The sequence below is a fragment of the Oncorhynchus mykiss genome, chromosome 14 (assembly GCF_013265735.2).
Source record: "Oncorhynchus mykiss isolate Arlee chromosome 14, USDA_OmykA_1.1, whole genome shotgun sequence".
In the NCBI taxonomy this organism is placed as follows: domain Eukaryota; kingdom Metazoa; phylum Chordata; class Actinopteri; order Salmoniformes; family Salmonidae; genus Oncorhynchus; species Oncorhynchus mykiss.
Window position 1 is genome coordinate 5,420,425 of NC_048578.1, and position 20,205 is coordinate 5,440,629.

General features: G+C 41.7%; 1 protein-coding gene across 5 annotated transcripts in view; it reads right to left on the bottom strand.

The window, feature by feature from the left end:
* LOC110488604 (mitogen-activated protein kinase 9) overlaps positions 1-19,163 on the bottom strand; it is a 38,021-nt gene extending 18,858 nt beyond the window's left edge. For 2 of the 5 annotated variants that reach the window (XM_021560877.2, XM_021560874.2), the window contains exons 1-6: positions 18,943-19,161; positions 5,794-5,963; positions 5,391-5,520; positions 5,101-5,159; positions 4,714-4,852; positions 2,794-2,959 (exon numbers count right to left, since the gene is read on the bottom strand). In XM_021560877.2, the coding sequence (XP_021416552.1) occupies positions 2,794-2,959; positions 4,714-4,852; positions 5,101-5,159; positions 5,391-5,520; positions 5,794-5,909 (610 nt within the window). In that variant the 5' untranslated portion in view covers positions 5,910-5,963; positions 18,943-19,161. Of the gene's footprint in view, positions 1-2,793; positions 2,960-4,713; positions 4,853-5,100; positions 5,160-5,390; positions 5,521-5,793; positions 5,964-18,816 lie in introns of all 5 variants that reach the window. The other 3 variants (XM_021560876.2, XM_021560878.2, XM_021560875.2) reach the window with 3 other exon arrangements.
* Between the last annotated feature and the right edge of the window lie 1,042 nt (positions 19,164-20,205).

Sequence of the window (20,205 nt, forward strand, 5' to 3'; positions counted from 1 at the left end):
ACAAAAAAATACAGTTTTATATCTTTATGTTTGAAGCCTGAAATGTGGCAAAAGGTCGCAAAGTTCAAGGGGGCCGAATACTTTCGCAAGCACTGTATATATATATCAAATGGTTTAAACTGTGTTGTTATTCTCTGACATTTGTTTTAGAAATCTGTATTAAGAATATTGGTAGCAGTAATAGTTTGTCATACAATAAATAATTTGTCTGGATTTTCTTGAATCAGAAATGCCCTAAACTAAAAAAAACTGTTGTTCTAGTCTCTCCTTTATGGCGAAAGTGACTACAGATGGTGTCTAGATGCATGGAAGGGATAATTTGACCAAGAACAGTGCGAACCTCATCCCCACTAATCAGTTGAAGCAATGGTGTTCAGTATGGTCCTTCACCACTTCTACCGTGAGACCTGAGTCCGAGCCAGCATGTACACAGCATCCAGTCGAAGCGATCAACTGCCTTTTCTCTCAGGAGTGAGACACGGGTCCACTTGGAGTGAGCATGGAGAAAGATCCCATCCAAACTTGCTGGTGTACTTGTAGGAAAATGGACAAGACATAATGGACTGTAAAGGACAGTGGCGGCTCAGGTGAGAGACATTATCAAGGGCCATCCACTTTGAACATGTGCCATTGGGAGGACAAACTGAAACACACAAAGAAAACGCCAGAAGGATGAGTGTCGGGAGGGAGGGGGGGGGGGGGGGGGGGGGTAAACTGTGTCCGCAATTGATTTAGGCTTATCCAAAATTGTATATTTGAATTATCAGGTTGATTGGAGAGGTCTGCACACTGAGAAATGTATAGTAATTTTGACTAAGAATGAATTGAGATACCACATCTGTCATTACCACAAGGGATGAGAATAGTTGCTACTGGAAATATAAGAATATACTGTATGTCAATGTACATTCTGCCGGTAATAGTTATAATTATGGTTTGGAAAGGCGAGGCTTCTAGAGACAGAGCTATACAACTCAAATGTGAGGAGAGCCACTAGATTGGGGCAAGGTTAGCCCAAGCTGCATTCTCATTCTTATCAAGGTTGGTGTGAAACTGTTTAACATGTGTTCTCTCTTCCCTGTGAAAGTCAATATGCATGTACCCTAGACCAAATTCGGGAATGTCTAAAGAATTGCGTAAATTGGCTCTACAAACAGAGAGGCTCTTGACTATCTTTTGGCAGTTCAAAGGGGCACTTGTGCAATCATTTGTATTTATTATGGATCCCTATTAGCTGCTGTTACTCTTCCTGGAGTCCAGCAAAATTAAGGCAGTTTAAACAATTATAGAAACATCACAATGCATTCGCGACACACACTGTGTGCCCTCAGGCCCCTACTCCACCACTACCGTACTAAATCCATGTGGATGTATAGTGCATATATATGTGTGTGTGTGTGTGTGTGTATGTACATCGGCGATGAATGTTGTACTTTTGCCCCAGATCACTCCTCACATATGACTGATCTCACCGAACACATTGCCACTGTCGCGAAGAATAATTCCCCACAACCAGAGGGGACACCTGCAACTTGGTTGGAATCCCTGTTTGGAAGTTGGGGATCCCAAATTGCCAAAATGGGCTACAGCAAGTTTTTTTTCCTTTTGCTTAGTTTGTCCAAATTGTGTTATTGAACATGCTGTGTATGTTTGATAAATTAATTGCCGTTAATAGAAGTATAACCTTTACTAAGATGATAGTGTTACCATACTAATTAGATTGTATAATACAGAACGAAGGGTTTGAAGTGTCTGGTTTCATGTGTTGATTTCCCTTACTTTAAAATTCAAAAAGGCAGTTGCACACCTGAGAAAACTTTTTGCAGGTGCATAGCAACAGTTGAATAAGACGAATGAAAAAGGAAACCGCACACTGCTCTTGATAGTGTCACAGATCTTTAATAAGCTTAACGTATCGGCCTCCATCAGAGCTTTCCCCTTACTTTAAAAGAAATATGATAGAGAAGAAAAAAAACTAAATGCTTACATTAAAATGCAATGATTATCATCACACACGTGATAAGTTACATAAGTTTGTTATTTTCTAATAACCAATTTCTGTGTGTTCTGTTGCTGCTTTTCTCAAAACCAATTTCTGTGTTCATGCAAGTGACTGATTGAATGAATCCTCACTATCAGTATCTGCAATTTGGCAGGATGACCAGAACCTTGTTTAGAGAAAGGGATATCTCAGTTTCAAGGTCTCAGCTTAGAGAGAAGAAGCCTTGTGAGGTATTGGTCTGTCACATGTATGACCCAGTATTGGTCATCACATGAATGAAGCAAACATTATGAACGATGAATAAGCTAAATCATGCAAATATAACTTGTCAGTATATAAGGGAACTAACGGGACTGCCCAGTTAGAGCTCCTAATCGACATGTGTACTTGGTGCATTAAGTTTGTTGGAACCGCTCCAGCGCGCTGATTATAGACCATTATTCATTTAAGATGGAATTCAAGTGTCCCTGTGTAAGAATTTCCACGACACTCCTTTCATAATTATTCTGCAATTTGTTTTTGTAGGTTGTAACCAGGCACTATGAGGAATTCCAATCACTAACACATCAGCACCTTTTGGAATAGAACAACTCTGTTCAGTGGTACACAATACACACAGGACCCAGGACTTGTTAGTGGGTTAGTCAGATTAGTAGCAATTAGGCTGTGTCCTAATTGACACTATTTCCCAAGTTCAATACTTTTAACCAAAGCCAGAGCGTCAAGGGTAGTGCACTACAGGGGAAATAGGGTGTGGTTTGAGACACAGCCATAGCGTTCTTCCCACTTACCGTTCTCCTTGTACTTCATGCCCAGGATGACCTCTGGGGCCCTGTAGTACCTAGTCACCACATAAGGGGTCATCATGAAGTTGGTGCAGGCCGTTCTTGCCAATCCAAAGTCCAGGATCTTCAGAGTACAGTCTGACTTGACCACTATGTTACTGGGCTTCAGATCCTATAGGGAGAGAGGGATAGAGCATATAGCACATCCGGAAAGTATCAAATCAAATTTTAATGGTCATATACACATGGTTAGCAGATGTTAATGCGAGTGTTGCGGAATGTGACTTATTCCACATGGTTACGTTACAGCCTTTTTCTAAAATGTATTCAATTGCCCCCCCCCCCCCCCCCCCCCCCCCAAACAATACCCCATAATGACAAAGTAAAAACAAGTTTGACATTTTTTGCAAATGTATTCAAAATAAAATACTGAAATATCACATTTACTTAAGTATTCAGAACCTTTACTCAGTACTTTGGTGAAGCACCATTGGCAGTGATTACACCCTCAAGTCTTCTTGGGTATGACGCTACAAGCTTGGCACACCTGTATTTGGGGAGTTTCTCTTCATTCTTCTCTGCAGATCCTCTCAAGCTCTGTCACGTTTGATGGGGAAAATAGCCACACAGCTATTTTCAGGTCTCTCCAGAGATGTTCGGTCGGGTTCAAGTCCAGGCTATGGCTGGGCCACTCAAGGACATTCAGAGACTTGTCCCGAAGGCACTCCTGTGTTGTCTTGGCTGTGTGCTTAGGGTCATTGTCCTGTTGGAAGGTGAATCCTCGCCCCAGTCTGAGTTCCTGAGCAGGTTTTCATCAAGGATCTCTGTACTTTGCTCCGTACACCTTTTCCTCAATCCTGACTAGTCTCCCAGTCCCTGCCGCTGAAAAACATCCCCACAGCACGATGCTGCCACCACCATGCTTCACCGTAGGGATGGTGCCAGGTTTCCTCCAGACATGACGCTTGGCATTCAGGCCAAAGAGTTCAATCTTGGTTTCATCAGACCAGATAATCTTGTTTCTTAAGGTCTGAGAATCCTTTAGGTGCCTTTTGGCAAACTCCAAGCGGGCTGTCATGTGCCTTTTACTGAGGAGTGGCTTCCGTCTGGCCACTAACATAAGGCCTGATTGGTGGAGTGCTGCAGAGATGGTTGTCCTTCTGGAAGGTTCTTCCATCACCACAGAGGAACTCTAGAGCTCTGTCAGAGTGACCATCAGGTTCTTGGTTGTACCACCCTAACCAAGGACCTTCTCCCCCGATTGCTCAGTTTGGCCGGGTGGCCCGCTCTAGGAAGAGTCTTGGTGGTTCCAAATTTCTTCCATCTAAGAATGGAGGATTCTGTACTTTTGGGGACCTTCAATGCTGCAGAAATGTTTTGGTACCCTTCCCCAGATCTGTGCCTCGGAGCTCTACGGACAACTGCTTCGACCTCATGGCTTGGTTTTTTCTCGGACATGGCACTGTCAACTGTAGAACCTTATATAGACAGGTGTGTCCCTTTCCAAATCATGTCCAATCAATTGAATTTACCACAAGTGGACTCCAATCAAGTTGCAGAAACATCTCAAGGATGATCAACGGAAACAGGATGCACCGGATATCAATTTCGAGTCTCATAGCAAAGGGTCTGAAAATGTAAATAAGGTATTTCGTTTTTCTATTTGTTATAAATTAGCAAGCATTTCCAAAAACCCGTTTTCGCTTTGTCATTATGGGGTATTGTGTTTAGTTTGCTGAGACTTTAAAAAATATTTAATCCATTTTAGAAATGAGCTGTAACGTAGCAAAATGTGGAAAAAGTCAAGGGGTCTAAATAATATCTGAAGTCACTGTATGTAGTCAAAGTGTGTATGCTGGTGTGTGTGTGCACGCATGCTGCATTCATGCAAGTGTATGAGCGTGCGCAGGTGTGTGTGTTCCCCACCCTGTGGATGATGCCAGCGGAGTGCAGGTGTCTGATGCCACAGAGGATCTGGTAGAGCAGGTAGGACATCCTCTCATGGTCCAGGTCCATGTGGATCACCTGGCACAGACTGGCATCCATTAGCTCCATCACTAGGTAGCTGGCACCGGGAGAGGGAAGGAGAAGAGGACATAAGAACAAGCAGAGATTGAATAGTAGAAGATTGGCGAGAACGTCTATCAGCAAACCTAAGGGTATTACTGTATCAAACTGGATTTGAGTTGAAGCCTAAGGGCTCTGTTTCAATGTCCACACTCGTATAGTACGCGTAGAATTACGCCATGCATTGGAATGTAGCGCAGAACTACTCAACAATAAAAGAAAGACCACAGGTACAAGAAGACTTACAGGTCCTGAAACTCCTCCAATGACTTCTGAGGCGTGAACACATTGATCAACCTGATAATCTGAGGACAGACAAACGCCACTCATCAGCTGAATAGATTATTAAAGGAATATAGGTTATTAACAGGTTATGAAACGTAATATCAAGGTATTACTGATGGTTACTATATTGTATCTATTAGGTTATTATTTTTTGCATCATACGGCATGTGTCAGCTTAAAATAGACAATCAGCTCAATAGACAGGGCAGAGGGCTTTCAAACAGTAGCTTGTTAAAAATCGGGTGCCATACGTTTTTGTGGTTGACACATTTGAGCAGCACCAGTTCCCTGTAGGCCCGCTTGGCATGAGTCTGGTTCTGGAATGGCCGACACAGCTTCTTTACTGCCACGGGAAAACCTAACACTGAGTCTAGAGCAGAGCTGGAGAGGGTGGGGGGGGGGGTAAAGGGAGGATGGAGAGAAATATATGTGCCATGACTCATGACAACGCAAGGCTAAGAGACATACTCATGGAACCTTTCATTCTTGTAGAATAGAGAACAGTAAAACAGTAGCTAGCCTAGTTCTAGGACTACCCAACCTATTGCCCAATCCCAAATGGAATGCACTTGTGGAGATATGAGAGGATTTGACTGGTATGAAACTTTCACTTATTAGAGGGCATATTGTTCGTCTACATAACGGTTGTCTTACCAGACAATGCCCTGCGCCCCAGAGCCGATGGCCCTGAGCTCCTGGTAGCGCTTCAGAACAGTGAAGGTGGAGTCTCCCACCTGCACACTGTAGAACTGGCCCTCATCCACACTCATACTGCTGCTGTCTCGGTCAGGGGCCTCTGTGCTGCCTCGGGGGCCGGAACCAGTCTAGGAGACACAGAGATCGATATAGTAGGACTTGTCTTAATATAATTCATAATATATGTCTGAAATTTGCAAAGCATCCTTCCAGCCATCCAAGTCCTGTTAATCTAAGTGTGTGAGTGGTCTGTGTGTGTGTGTTTAAATGCAGTACAAGAGGACAGAAGCAGTGAGAAGCTAGCTGACAGATAGAGAGCGCCCAGGGCCGTAGTCTAAACAACACTGCTGTGCCTGCTCTAAACCCAGTTACACAACATTACTCCCTTACAACAACCTCTGGCAAAACACATGCAGCTTGACACATCCATTTTTGGGACGACCTGACCAAATTCACATAGAAATGAGAGTAATTCGCATTGAAAGCATGTGCGCTATTTCTATGCTTCGTTTTTGCATCTTTTACTTTTGAACACCGCAGCTGAACATCAAGCAGCTGTTAAAAACAATATTTTTGGTTATGGGAAATATATTTCACAATGGTTTAGATGGTACAATCATTCTCTCTATTATACTTGCTTGTTTTGTCAAACTGAAATTTTAGCAACCAGGAAATGGCGGATCAATTTCTGCATAGTGCATCTTTAAAACACGTATACACAAACTGACAAAACAGTTCATCTATGCTGATGAAGATCCATGTCTGCCTGTTAAGCGTGGTGTGTGTTTCAGGACCTCAGAGATAATGTGTAGGCATGCTGTAGCTGATGCTTCTGGCAGGAAGAAAGAGGAATGTTATTATTGGCTGTGTATGTGGGGGGAGGCGTGTTTGTGTCAGTGTGTGTGTGATTGCAGATGCCCACACTGTTGTAGCAGTGTGTGGGCACCATGACAAATCCCCACAGGTGAATTGGACTCAGCTACATTACAGGCTTTCAGTCAGGCAAATTGCCAAAAGAAAGAAGGCAAGGTACAGGGGAAATCGTATCCCTTTATAATTTTTTTAATATTTTTTTAAAACACAATAAAAACACTCACAGACAATGACACTAAACACAGAGGTACACATGGAAAAGACATGCACTCATGTCATGCATCTACAATCGCATGTGAAACCACAGGAGTTACATACAAGGTTAGGGAGAAACGGATTTACGTGTAATCCATTACATGTAACAGATTATATATATATATATATATATATATATATATATATTTATATATATATATATATTTTAAACTAGTTACGTTACCAGCTAAAATATTGTAATCAGATGACAGATACTTTTGAAAAAACAGATTACTTTTGAATAAAATAAAGAAATAAAAATCTTTGACACCGTTGACGTGTCGGTCCCATGTTTCAGGAGTTGAATTTAAGATCACAGAAAATGTCCATATACACAAGAAGCTTATTTCTCTCAAATTGTGTGCCCTAATTTGTTTACGTCCCCATTAGTGAGCATTTCTCCTTTGCCAAGATAATCCATCCACCTGACAGGTATGGCATGTCAAGAAGCTGATTAAACAGCATGATCATTACACAAGTGCACCTTGTGATGGGGGACACCAAAAAGCCACTAAACTGTGCAGTTCTCTCACACAACACAATGCCACAGATGACTCAAGTTGAGGGAGCGTTTAAATTGGCATGCTGAATGGAGGAATGTCAGCAAGAGCTGTTGCCAGAGAATTGAATGTTAATTTCACTACCAATGTCGTTTTAGAGAATTTGGCCGTACGTCCAATCGGCCTCACAACCATAGACCACGTGTAACAATGCCAGCCCAGGACCTCCACATCCGGCTTCTTCACCTGCGGTATTGTCTGAGACCAGCCACCCAGACAGTTGATGGATCTGTACAACCAAAGAATTTCTGCACAAACAATCTCAGGGAAGCTCATCTGTGTGCTCAGCATCCTCACAAAGGTCTTGATCGGACTGTAGTTCGGCAGGTAGCCTAGTGGTTAGGGCAATGGACCAGTAACCGAAAGTTTGCAAGATCGAATCACAGAGCTGACTAGGTAAAAATCTGCAATTCTGCCCCTGAACAAGGCTCTTCCTAGGCAGTTATTGAAAATAAGAATTTGTTCTTAACGGACTTGCCTAGTTAAATAAAAGGTTAAAAAAATAATTATAACTGACTTCAGTGGGAAAAATGCTCACCTTCGATGGCCACTGGCACGCTGGAAAAGCGTGCTCTTCATGGATAAATCCCGGTTTGAACTCTACCGGACATATGGCAGACAGCGGCGTGTGGGCGAGTGGTATGCTGATGTCAACGATGAGAACAGAATGCCCTATGGTGACGGTGGGGTTATGGCATGGGCAAGCATAAGCTAAGGACAATGAACACTATCTATGCAAAGGAGATATGTTGCAAAACATGAGGCAAATGGTGTTCACACCAGATACTGACTGGTTTTCTGATCCATGTCTCGAAATAAAAATAAATAAAAAGGTTCCGTATTCCCAGTCATGTGAAATCCATAGATTAGGGCCTAATGAATTCATTTCAATAGACTGATTTCCTTATATAAACTCAGTAAAATCTTTTAAATTGTTGGATGTAATCAAAAATCAGCATGGAAAAAACGGGCAAGTTTAATTTTCCTGAGCGAGTCTGACCACAAGTCAGAGACCACTACGATGACACTAAATGTGTTTGATGGATCGCAGGAAAGAGCAGGAAAAGGCTTGTGGGCTACAGTCCAAGCTATGTCTTCCAATGGTGTGACTGATGTCAGCATCCAAAGATTATCCAACTTGAATTAACGCTTGGTTGGAGGGAAGGGCGACAGCAGTGGTGTTGCCTAGGGGAAATGCTGTTATCACTTATTATTGATATTTACATGGCACATTGACATGCACTGCTGTGCGCTCATTTAGCTATTTGCGCCTTACGGATTTGTGGTTGTTGTGGATGGCTGTTTAACAAATACGGTGGGGCAAAAAAGTATTTAGTCAGCCACCAACTGTGCAAGTACTCCCACTTAAAAAGATGAGAGAGGCCTGTAATTTTCATCATAGGTACACTTCAAGTATGACAGACAAAATGAGAAGAAGAAAAAAAATCCAGAAAATCACGTAGGATTTTTTATGAATTTATTAGCAAATTATGGTGGAAAACCAGTCTAATGTCCATTACTCTGGTTTCTTCGCCCAAGCATTTTCTTTTTATTGGTGTCCTTTAGTGGATGTTTCTTTGCCCAGGCCTTTTCTTTTTATTGGTGTCCTTTAGTGGATGTTTCTTTGCAACAATTGGATCAGAGGAGACTGTGTGAATCAGACGTTCACGAACAGTTGATGTTGAGATGTGTCTGTTACTTGAACCCTGTGAAGCATTTATTGGGGCTGCAATCTGAGGTGCAGTTAACTAATGGAACTTATCCTCTGCAGCAGAGGTAACTGTGTGTATTCCTTTCCTGTGGTGGTCCTCATGAGAGACAGTTTCATCATGATGGTTTTTGCCACTTTCCGTATTGTCTGACCTTCGTGTTTTAAAGTGATGATGGACTGCCGTTTCTCTTTAATTATTTGATCTGTTCTTGACGTAATATGGACATGGTGTTATACCAAATAGAGCTACCTTCTGTATACCAAAACTGATTGGCTCAAATGCATTGAGGAAAGAAATTCCACGATTTATCTTTTAACAAGGCACACCTGTTAATTGAAATGCATTCCAGGTGACTACCTCATGAAACTGGTTGAGAGAATGCGAAGCGTGTGCAAAGCTGTCATCAAGGCAAAGGGTGGGAACTTAGAAGAATCTTGTTTAACACCATTTTGCTTACTACGTAATTCCATGTTTTATTTCATAGTTTTGATGTCTTCACTATTATGCTACAATGTATAAGGTGCAGGCAGCGATTGGTTGAAGAGCATGCATTTAGTTTTACTAGCATTTAAAAGCAGTTGGAGGCAATGGAAGGAGTGTTCTATGGCATTGAAGCTCGTTTGGAGGTTTGTTAATAACCTCTCTGGCGCAGGCATTCCACTAGCGACCCACCTCGACAACTTCTGGTGAAATTGCAGAGCGCCAAATTCAAAATACAGAAATAGTCATAATAAACGTTCATAAAAATACAAGTGTTATACATCTTAAAGATTAACTTCTTGTTAATCCAGCCGCTTTGTCAGATTTAAAAAAGGCTTTACGGTGAAAGCATCCCATGCGATTATCTGAGGACAACATCCCAAAAACAATGACCCAACACAAACCTCCAGGCTGTGTAAGGACTATTTGACCAAGAAGGAGAGTGATGGAGTGCTGCATCATATCACCCGACCTCAACCCAATTTAGATGGTTTGAGATGAGTTTGACCGTAGAGTGAATGAAAAGCAGCCAACAAGTGCTCAGCATACAGTATGTGGGAACTCCTTCAAGACTGTTGGAAAAGCATCCCAGGGGAAGCTGGTTGAGAGAATGCCAAGAGTGTGCAAAGCTGTCAAGGCAAAGGGTGGCTAATTAAACAAATCAAAACTTATTTTAGATTCTTCTAAGTAGCTACCCTTTGCCTTGACAGCTTTGCACACTCTTGGAAATCTTTCAACCTGGAGGTGTGTGTTGGGTCATTGTCCTGTTGACAAACAAATTATAGTCCCACTAAGTGCAAACCAGATGGTATGGTGTATCGCTACAGAATGCTGTGGTAGCCATGCTGGTTAAGTGTGCCTTGAATTCTAAATAACTCACTGACAGTGTCACCAGCAAAGCACCCCCACACCTCCATGCTTCAAAGTGGGAACCACACATGCGTAGATCATACGTGACACTGTCAGTACTCTGAGTCTCACAAAGACACGGCGGTTGGAACCATTTGGACTCATCAGACCAAAAGATAGTGCTCGTGTTCCTTGGCCCAAGCAAGTCTCATCTTATTGGTGTCCTTAAGTAGTCGTGTCTTTGTTGCAATTCGATCGCTGCAGCTGTACATAGTCCATCGGTATATAGCCCACCCAATTTACCTACCTCATCCCCACACTGTTTTTATTTTATTTACTTTTCTGCTCTTTTGCACACCAGTATCTCTACCTGCACATGTTCATCTGATCATTTATCACTCCAGTGTTAATCTGCTAAATTGTAATTATTCACTCCTATGGCCTATTTATTGCCTACCTCCTCGTGCCATTTGCACACAATGTGTATAGATTATTTTTTTCTACTATGTTATTGACTTGTTTATTGTTTACTCCATGTGTAACTCTGTGTTGTTGTCTGTTCACACTGCTATGCTTGATCTTGGCCAGGTCGCAGTTGCAAATGAGAACTTTATTTAACCTACCTGGTTAAATAAAGGTGAAATTAAAAATTAAAATTAAAATTCCATATGTGTCATTTCATAGTTGATGTCAACGATGTAGAAAATTGTAAAAATATAGAAAAAAAATAACTGGAACGAGTAGGTGTGTGCCCCATCCACGGCTTACTTTTATGGGTTAATGTAAAGATAACCTAATTTTATTATCTATAGAAAGCAATGGGTTGGAAGAAGCCTAACATAACCAACCCATAAAGGAAATGCAACATCAATTTCTGGCCCACTATGTAAACTCTAACATAATTTTATCCTGCAATAGATGTTAGTAAATTGGCTATATTAATTTGTCTTCTAATGTCTCTTAAAAGTGAAAGTAATTTGAAAGCAACAAAGACTACTAAGAAGGTATCAGTGGCATTAAAATCATACTTAAATTAAGGGGTTGGCACTGATTTACTATAGCCTAGACCACGCACTAAACTATTATGTGAACAGAGTTAGTTTTAGACAGAGTATAAACACATATCCTGTGTGAGCATGAGCATCTTCACAGCTAGCCCTGTGTGACACACAGGGACCCCTGGGACAGGATGTGATGCGGCTCCCTGGAGCCAACTGACTGGAATATCAGATTATAATACAGCAACACACACAAAGGCAGTGCTTATCTGTATGGAGAGAGAGTCTTATAAAAAGGAGTAGAGGTCGACCGATTATGGTTTTTCAACGGCGATACCGATTTATTGAAGAACCAAAAAAAGCCGATACCGATTAATCGGACGATAAAAAAAAAAAAAAGTGTTTTATTTATTTATTTGTAATAATGACAATTACAACAATACTGAATGAACACTTATTTGAACAATACATCAATAAAATCAATTTAGCCTCAAATAAATAATGAAACATGTTCAATTTGGTTTAAATAATGCAAAAACAAAGTGTTGGAGAAGAAAGTAAAAGTGTAATATGTGCCATGTAAGAAAGCTAATGTTTAAGTTCCTTGCTCAGAACATGAGAACATATGAAAGCTGGTGGTTCCTTTTAACATGAGTCTTCAATATTCCCAGGTAAGAAGTTTTAGGTTGTAGTTATTATAGGAATTATAGGACTATTTCTCAAGACCATTTGTATTTCATTAACCTTTGACTATTTGATGTTCTTATAGGCACTTTAGTATTGCCAGTGTAACAGTATAGATTCCATCCCTCTCCTTGCTCCTACCTGGGCTCGAACCAGGAACACATCGACAACAGCCACCCTCGAAGCAGCGTTACCTATGCAGAGCAAGGGGAACAACCACTCCAAGTCTCAGAGCGAGTGGCGTTTGAAACGCTATTAGCGCGCACTAACTAGCTAGCCATTTCACATTGGTTACACCAGCCTAATCTCGGGAGTTAATAGGCTTGAAGTCCTAAACAGCTGTTAGCAAACGCACACAAGTGCTATTTGAATGAATGCTTACGAGCCTGCTGGTGCCTACCATCGATCAGTCAGACTGCTCTATCAAATCGTAGACTTAGTTATAACATGATAACACACAGAAATACGAGCCTTTGGTCACTAATATGGTCGAATCCGGAAACTATCATCTCGAAAACAAGACATTTATTCTTTCAGTGAAATACAGAACCGTTCCGTATTTTATCTAACGGGTGGCATCCATAAGTCTAAATATTGCTGTTACATTGCATATCCTTCAATGTTATGTCATAATTACGGAAAATTCTGGCAAATTAGGCGGCCCAAACTGTTGCATATACACTGACTCTGCGTGCAATGAACGCAAGAAAAGTGACACAATTTCATCTGGTTAATATTGCCTGCTAACTTGGATTTCTTTTAGCTAAATATGCAGGTTTAAAAATGTATACTTCTGTGTATTGATTTTAAGAAAGGCATTGGTGTTCATGGTTAGGTACACATTGGAGCAACGATACGCACCGCATCGATTATATGCAACGCAGGACACGCTAGATAATATCTAGTAAAACATCAACCATGTGTAGTTAACTAGTGATTATGATTGATTGTTTTTTATAAGATAAGTTTAATGCTAGCTAGCAACTTACCTTGGCTTACTGCATTCGCGTAACAGGCAGGCTCCTCATGGAGTGCAATGAGAGGCAGGTGGTTAGAGTGTTGGACTAATTAACTGTAAGGTTGCAAGATTGAATCCCTAAGCTGACAAGGTAAAAATCTGTCGTTCTGCCCCTGAACAAGGCAGTTAACCCACCGTTCCTAGGCAGTCATTGAAAATAAGAATGTGTTCTTAACTGATTTGCCTCGTTAAATAAAGGTGTAAAAAAAATAAAAAAAGCGGTGTCCAAAAATACCGATTTTCGATTGTTATGAAAACTTGATCTTAATGAACTTAATCGGCCATTCCGATTAATCGGTCGACCTCTAGTCTTGACTGGTCTGGAATTCGGTGTCGTAACCAACCTAATTTGGAAAATGCTAACCTTCGATGGCTACTGGCACCCTCAGTGTGCTTTTCACAGATGAATCCCGGTTTCAACTGTACTGGGCAGATGACAGACAGTGTGCATGGCGTCATGTGTGCAAGCGGTTTGTTGAGATGTTGTGAACAGAGTGCCCCATGGTGGGGTTATGGTATGGGCAGGCGTAAGCTACGGACAACGAACGCAATTGCATTTTATCAATGGCTATTTGAATGCACAGAAACACCGTGACGAGCTCCTGAGGCCAAAAGTCGTGCAATTCTTCCGCCGCCGTCACCTCATGTTTCAGCATGATAATGCACGGCCCATGTCGCAAGGATCTGTAAACAATTCCTGGAAGCTGAAAATGTCCCATTTCTTCCATTGCCTGCATACTCACCAGACATTTCACTACCCATGTTTGGGATTTCCTTATGAACTGCAAATCAGTAAAATCTTTTAAATTGTTGCATGCTGCGTTTTTAAAAATCATTTTTGTTTGGTGTGTGTATGTAGTCTAGCCTAATGTGCACTGTTTTAGATGCTTCACTACCACATTCGCTGCCTAATCCAGTTTTTATCTGAACCCACTCACCTTTTAGGGTATGAGTTAGGCTAGGTGGGTGCCGGGCCTCCTATGCACCAACAATAGTCAATTCAAGTAATTCCAACCCTGTTCACTTATAACCTGTTTCACTGCTCATTAAGTCAACAGATTTTTATTTCAATCCACCAAACCATGACACGAGTGTCCATTCTTGTGACTCCTTTTTTTAGAGGTCGACCAATTAATTAGGGCTGATTTCAAGTTTTCATAACAATCGGAAATCTGTATTTTTGGATGCCGAAAATGTATTTTGATTTATTTTTAACACTTTATTTAATCTTTATTTAACTAGGCAAGTCAGTTAAGAACACGTTCTTATTTTCAATGACGGACTAGGAATGTTGGGTTAACTGCCTTGTTCAGGGGCAGAACGACAGATTTTTACCTTGTCAGCTCAGGGATTCAATCTTGCAACCTTACGGTGATTTCCCGGATAAAGCACTAAATAAACTTCAGTTAGTGCTAAATACGGCTGCTAGAATCCTGACTAGAACCAAAAAATTTGATCATATTACTCCAGTGCTAGCCTCTCTACACTGGCTTCCTGTCAAAGCAAGGGCTGATTTCAAGGTTTTACTGCTAACCTACAAAGCATTACATGGGCTTGCTCCTATCTATCTCTCTGATTTGGTCCTGCCGTACATACCTACACGTACGCTACGGTCACAAGACGCAGGCCTCCTAATTGTCCCTAGAATTTTTAAGCAAACAGCTGGAGGCAGGGCTTTCTCCTATAGAGCTCCATTTTTATGGAACGGTCTGCCTACCCATGTCAGAGACGCAAACTCGGTCTCAACCTTTAAGTCTCTACTGAAGACTCATCTCTTCAGTGGGTCATATGATTGAGTGTAGTCTGGCCCAGGAGTGGGAGGGTGAACAGAAAGGCTCTGGAGCAACGAACCACCCTTGCTGTCTCTGCCTGGCCGGTTCCCCTCTTTCCACTGGGATTCTCTGCCTCTAACCCTATTACAGGGGCTGAGTCACTGGCTTTACTGGGGCTCTCTCATGCCGTCCCTGGAGGGGGTGCGTCACCTGAGTGGGTTGAGTCACTGATGTGGTCATCCTGTCTGGGTTGGCGCCCCCCCCCCCCCCCCTTAAGTTGTGCCGTGGCGGAGGTCTTTGTGGGCTATACTCAGCCTTGTCTCAGGATGGTATGTTGGTGGTTGAAGATATCCCTCTAGTGGTGTGGGGGCTGTGCTTTGGCAAAGTGGGTGGGGTTATATCCTTCCTGTTTGGCCCTGTCCGGGGGTGTCCTCGGAGTGGGCCACAGTGTCTCCTGACCCCTCCTGTCTCAGCCTCCAGTATTTATGCTGCAGTAGTTTATGTGTCGGGGGGCTAGGGTCAGTTTGTTATATCTGGAGTACTTCTCCTGTCCTATTCGGTGTCCTGTGTGAATCTAAGTGTGCGTTCTGTAATTCTCTCCTTCTCTCTTTCTCTCTCTCGGAGGACCTGAGCCCTAGGACCATGCCCCAGGACTACCTGACATGATGACTCCTTGCTGTCCCCAGTCCACCTGGCTGTGCTGCTGCTCCAGTTTCAACTGTTCTGCCTTATTATTATTCGACCATGCTGATCATTTATGAACATTTGAACATCTTGGCCATGTTCTGTTATAATCTCCACCCGGCACAGCCAGAAGAGGACTGGCCATCCCACATATGCTCTCTCTAATTCTCTCTTTCTTTCTCTCTCTCGGAGGACCTGAGCCCTAGGACCATGCCCCAGGAATACCTGACATGATGACTCCTTGCTGTCCCCAGTCCACCTGACTGTGCTGCTGCTCCAGTTTCAACTATTCTGCCTTATTATTATTCGACCATGCTGGTCATTTATGAACATTTGAACATCTTGACCATGTTTTGTTATAATCTCCACCCGGCACAGCCAGAAGAGGACTGGCCACCCCACATAGCCTGGTTCCTCTCTAGGTTTCTTCCTAGGTTTTGGCCTTTCTAGGGAGTTTTTCCTAGCCACCGTGCTTCTACACCTGCATTGCTTGCTGTTTGGGGTTTTAGGCTGGGTTTCTGTACAGCACTTTGAGATATCAGCTGATGTACGAAGGGCTATATAAAATAAATTTGATTGATTGATTGAACTAGTCCAATGCTCTAACCACCTGCCTCACGAATGCAGTAAGAAGCCAAGGTAAGTTGCTAGCTAGCATTAAACTTAATCAATCCTAATCACTAGTTATAACTACACATGGATGATGATATCACTAGTTTATCTAGCGTGTCCTGCGTTGCATATAATCGGTGCAGTGCGCATTCGCGAAAAAGGACTGTCGTTGCTCTAACATGTACCTAACCATAAACACCAATGCCTTTCTTAAAATCAATACACAGAAGTATATATTTTTAAACCTGCATATTTACCTAAAATAAATCCAGGTTAGCAGGCAATATTAACCAGGTGAAATTGTGTCACTTCTCTTGCGTTCATTGTACGCAGAGTCAGGATATATGCAACAGTTTGGGCCGCCTGGCTCATTGCGCTAATTTGCCAGATTTTACATAATTATGACAACATTGAAGGTTGTGAAATGTAACAGCAATATTTAGACTTATGGATGCCACCCGAACGGAACGGTTCCGTATTTCACTGAAAGAATAAACATCTTGTTTTCGAGATGATAGTTTCCAGATTCGACCATATTAGTGACCAAAGGCTCGCATTTCTGTGTGTTATTATGTTATAATTAAGTCTATGATTTGATAGAGCAGTCTGACTGAGCGATGGTAGGCACCAGCAGGCTCATATGCATTCATTCAAACAGTACTTTTGTGCGTTTTTCCAGCAGCTCTGCTGTTTATGACTTCAAGCCTATCAACTCCCGAGATTAGGCTGGTGTAACGATATGATGTGAAATGGCTAGCTAGTTAGCAGGGTGCGCGCTAATAGCGTTTCAAACGTCACTCGCTCTGAGACTTGGAGTAGTTGTTCCCCTTGCTCTGCATGGGTAACGCTGCTTTGAGGGTGGCTGTTGTCGATGTGTTCCTTGTTCGAGCCCAGGTAGGAGCGAGGAGAGGGACGGAAGCTATACTGTTACACTGGCAATACTAAAGTGCCTATAAGAACATCAAATAGTCAAAGGTATATGAAATAGTCCTATAATAACTACAACCTAAAACTTCTTACCTGGGAATATTGAAGACTCATGTTAAAAGGAACCACCAGCTTTCATATGTTCTCATGTTCTGAGCAAGGAACTTAAACGTTAGCTTTCTTACATGGCACATATTGCACTTTTACTTTCTTCTCCAACACTTTGTTTTTGCATTATTTAAACCAAATTGAACATGTTTCATTATTTATTTGAGGCTAAATAGATTTTATTGATGTATTATATTAAGTTAAAATAAGTGTTCATTCAGTATTGTTGTAATTGTCATTATTACAAATAAATAAATAAAACACTTATTTTTTTAATCGTCCGATTAATCGGTATCGGCTTTTTTTGGTCCTTCAATAAATCGGTATCGGCGTTGAAAAACCATAATCGGTCGACCTCTAGTCAAGACCCTGGTGAGGACGCCGAGCATGCATATTAGCTCACCTGAGACGGTTTCTGCTGTACTTCTTCAGTTGTGCAAACACACAGTTTTGTCAGTAAGTCTAAGCCAGAGTATCCTGGGCTGGCGTGGTTACATGTGGCCTGCGGTTCTGAGCCCGGTTGGACTTACTGACAAATTCGCAAAAAACGACATTGGAGGCGGCTGATGGTAGAGAAATGAACATTAAATTATTTGGCAACAGCTCTGGTGGACATTCCTCCAGTCAGTATGCCAATTGCACGCTCCCTAGTGTTATGCAAGACAAATGCACATTTTAAAAGGGACCTTTTATTGTCCCCAGCACAAGGTGCACCTGTGTAACAATCATGCTGTTTAATCAGCTTCTTGACCTGCCAGACCTGTCAGATGGATGGATTAATTTGGCAAAGGTGAAATGCTCACTAAGAGTGATGTAAACAAGTTAGTGCATTTATTTTTGAGAGACAAATGAGCTTTTTATGCATATGGAACATTTCTGGGATCTTTTATTTCAGCTAATGAAACATGGGACCAACACTTCACATGTTACTTTTATATTTTTGTTCAGTCTAATGATACTCTCCTGAGAGAAGAAATTAAAGCTATGGCTTCTCTCAATAATAAATACATTAAAAAACACCACACACACACGATATTGCATCATTCAGAACCTAAAGCAAGTGGAAAACGACAATCTTTTAAAAAGTACAAATGAATGAACCTCAAAAATGCAGTCATTGATTTGGCTCAAGAAAGCGTGAATAATGTAATCTCATTCCATGTAGGCTACTAAAATTGACTTCAGACAAAAAAATAAGCGATAAAATAGGAGATCGTCCGGAAACACTGAAACGCCCTATAGCATAGCCTACTTCCCCCAAGCGTTAACCCCGCTATTTCGTTCCCATTCAATTCCTAGCTGGTAAACTGAACTGGCACAACCCGGTTGATTGAAAGATGAAGTCATCGCCCATCTTCTCATCGACCCCCGGTTTATGACACCGCATACCATCGGCAATCCACTATACCCTAGCCTAATGTCAATCGTCAGAGGTTTGTTAAAACTCACGTTTTCTGGTGTGCCACTTATTATTCGCCAAGGCCCTGGCTCTTCCGTTTCTATCACTCCGAGCAGACAATGCGGTAGCAGGAATGGAAAAAGGACGGACAGCGGGCAGAATCATACGACACCTACCTTCTCCCTTCGCTTCTCCTATGTCACTCCCATGCATGGAAATGACGAGATACCAGCTCCTCTCCCTCGTTGGGAATATCGGGAATTAAGTAAAGTTATGAAGACCAGTTTTCCTAATTGCCAATAGAAATGTGAAAATGCTTCCCGAGTTTGAAACCAAAATGACAAACTCCTGCACTATCAGAGGCGGAGGAGGGTATGTCGGGTTCAAGTGCTTGTCGAAACGAAGAAACTCGGAAATGTCCGACTTGCTAATTGGTTGTAGTTAAACACGTGCCGCAAGTCGGAAATGTCTGTGTATCCTAATTCCGACTAGAACGTGAACGCGGCAGTAGTCTCAACACAACAAGTGAATGACGTAATCACGTTGTTTCACGTTGGACTGTAAGTTTGTGGCAAACTTTTTTTTATTGTCGAAAGAAACATTACATATGTTTCCATTAAACTGGCGACATATTTTAAGCGAATATTCTAAATCCGCATAAAGAAAATATTTTCCCACCAGTAACCACGTTTCCATCCACAGTTTTTATGAGAGTAAAGTCATACCGTATTAAAAAAATGGAAACAGGAAGTTTTGGTACAATTAATAAATGCAGACAAGATAATTTTCTCGTTCTACATGTCTACATGATGGCATCTTTTTGTATCGGTAAAATGTATTATGCGAGAAATGGCGGTGGAAACGCCTTTATGCGCAAGTATTGATATAACAACCATCATATCGAAGTAAACTTGGAGTCACGTGATGCTATGTCTCGGGAAACCATGCAGTTTAAATTAGGCTACAGGAAATAAATTAAGATGAACTTCACAGGGTGGTGAAAGTGCATGGTATGAGCTTGGTGCTCCTTTCCAATATATATCGAGGATCTTATTCTGGTGCCATGATCATCGATGCTTGACTGACGTTTTGACAAATACAAACATTATCGCTCTTATACATAGTCTCATCGTGTAAACTTGCCTAGCCACACTGTATCTGCAAACTGTTGGCTAGAATAAATGTGCCAAAACCAGAGTAGGCACATTTTTTATTTAACAGTTGTGACAAAACTATCGGTAGATTCGGTGCGAATTACGGAGGAATGAGACCTTAGCTCCCATAAATGCAACAAAAGTGTGTAAATAATACTAATTTAACCATTCTCGTCTTTCTTTAAAATGTCATGGTAAATATGTTTTACAGTGGTAAATATGAAGCTGGTAAATATGAAAATAAAAGCTTCCAAATGAAAATAACACCCCATCTCTCTGTTATGG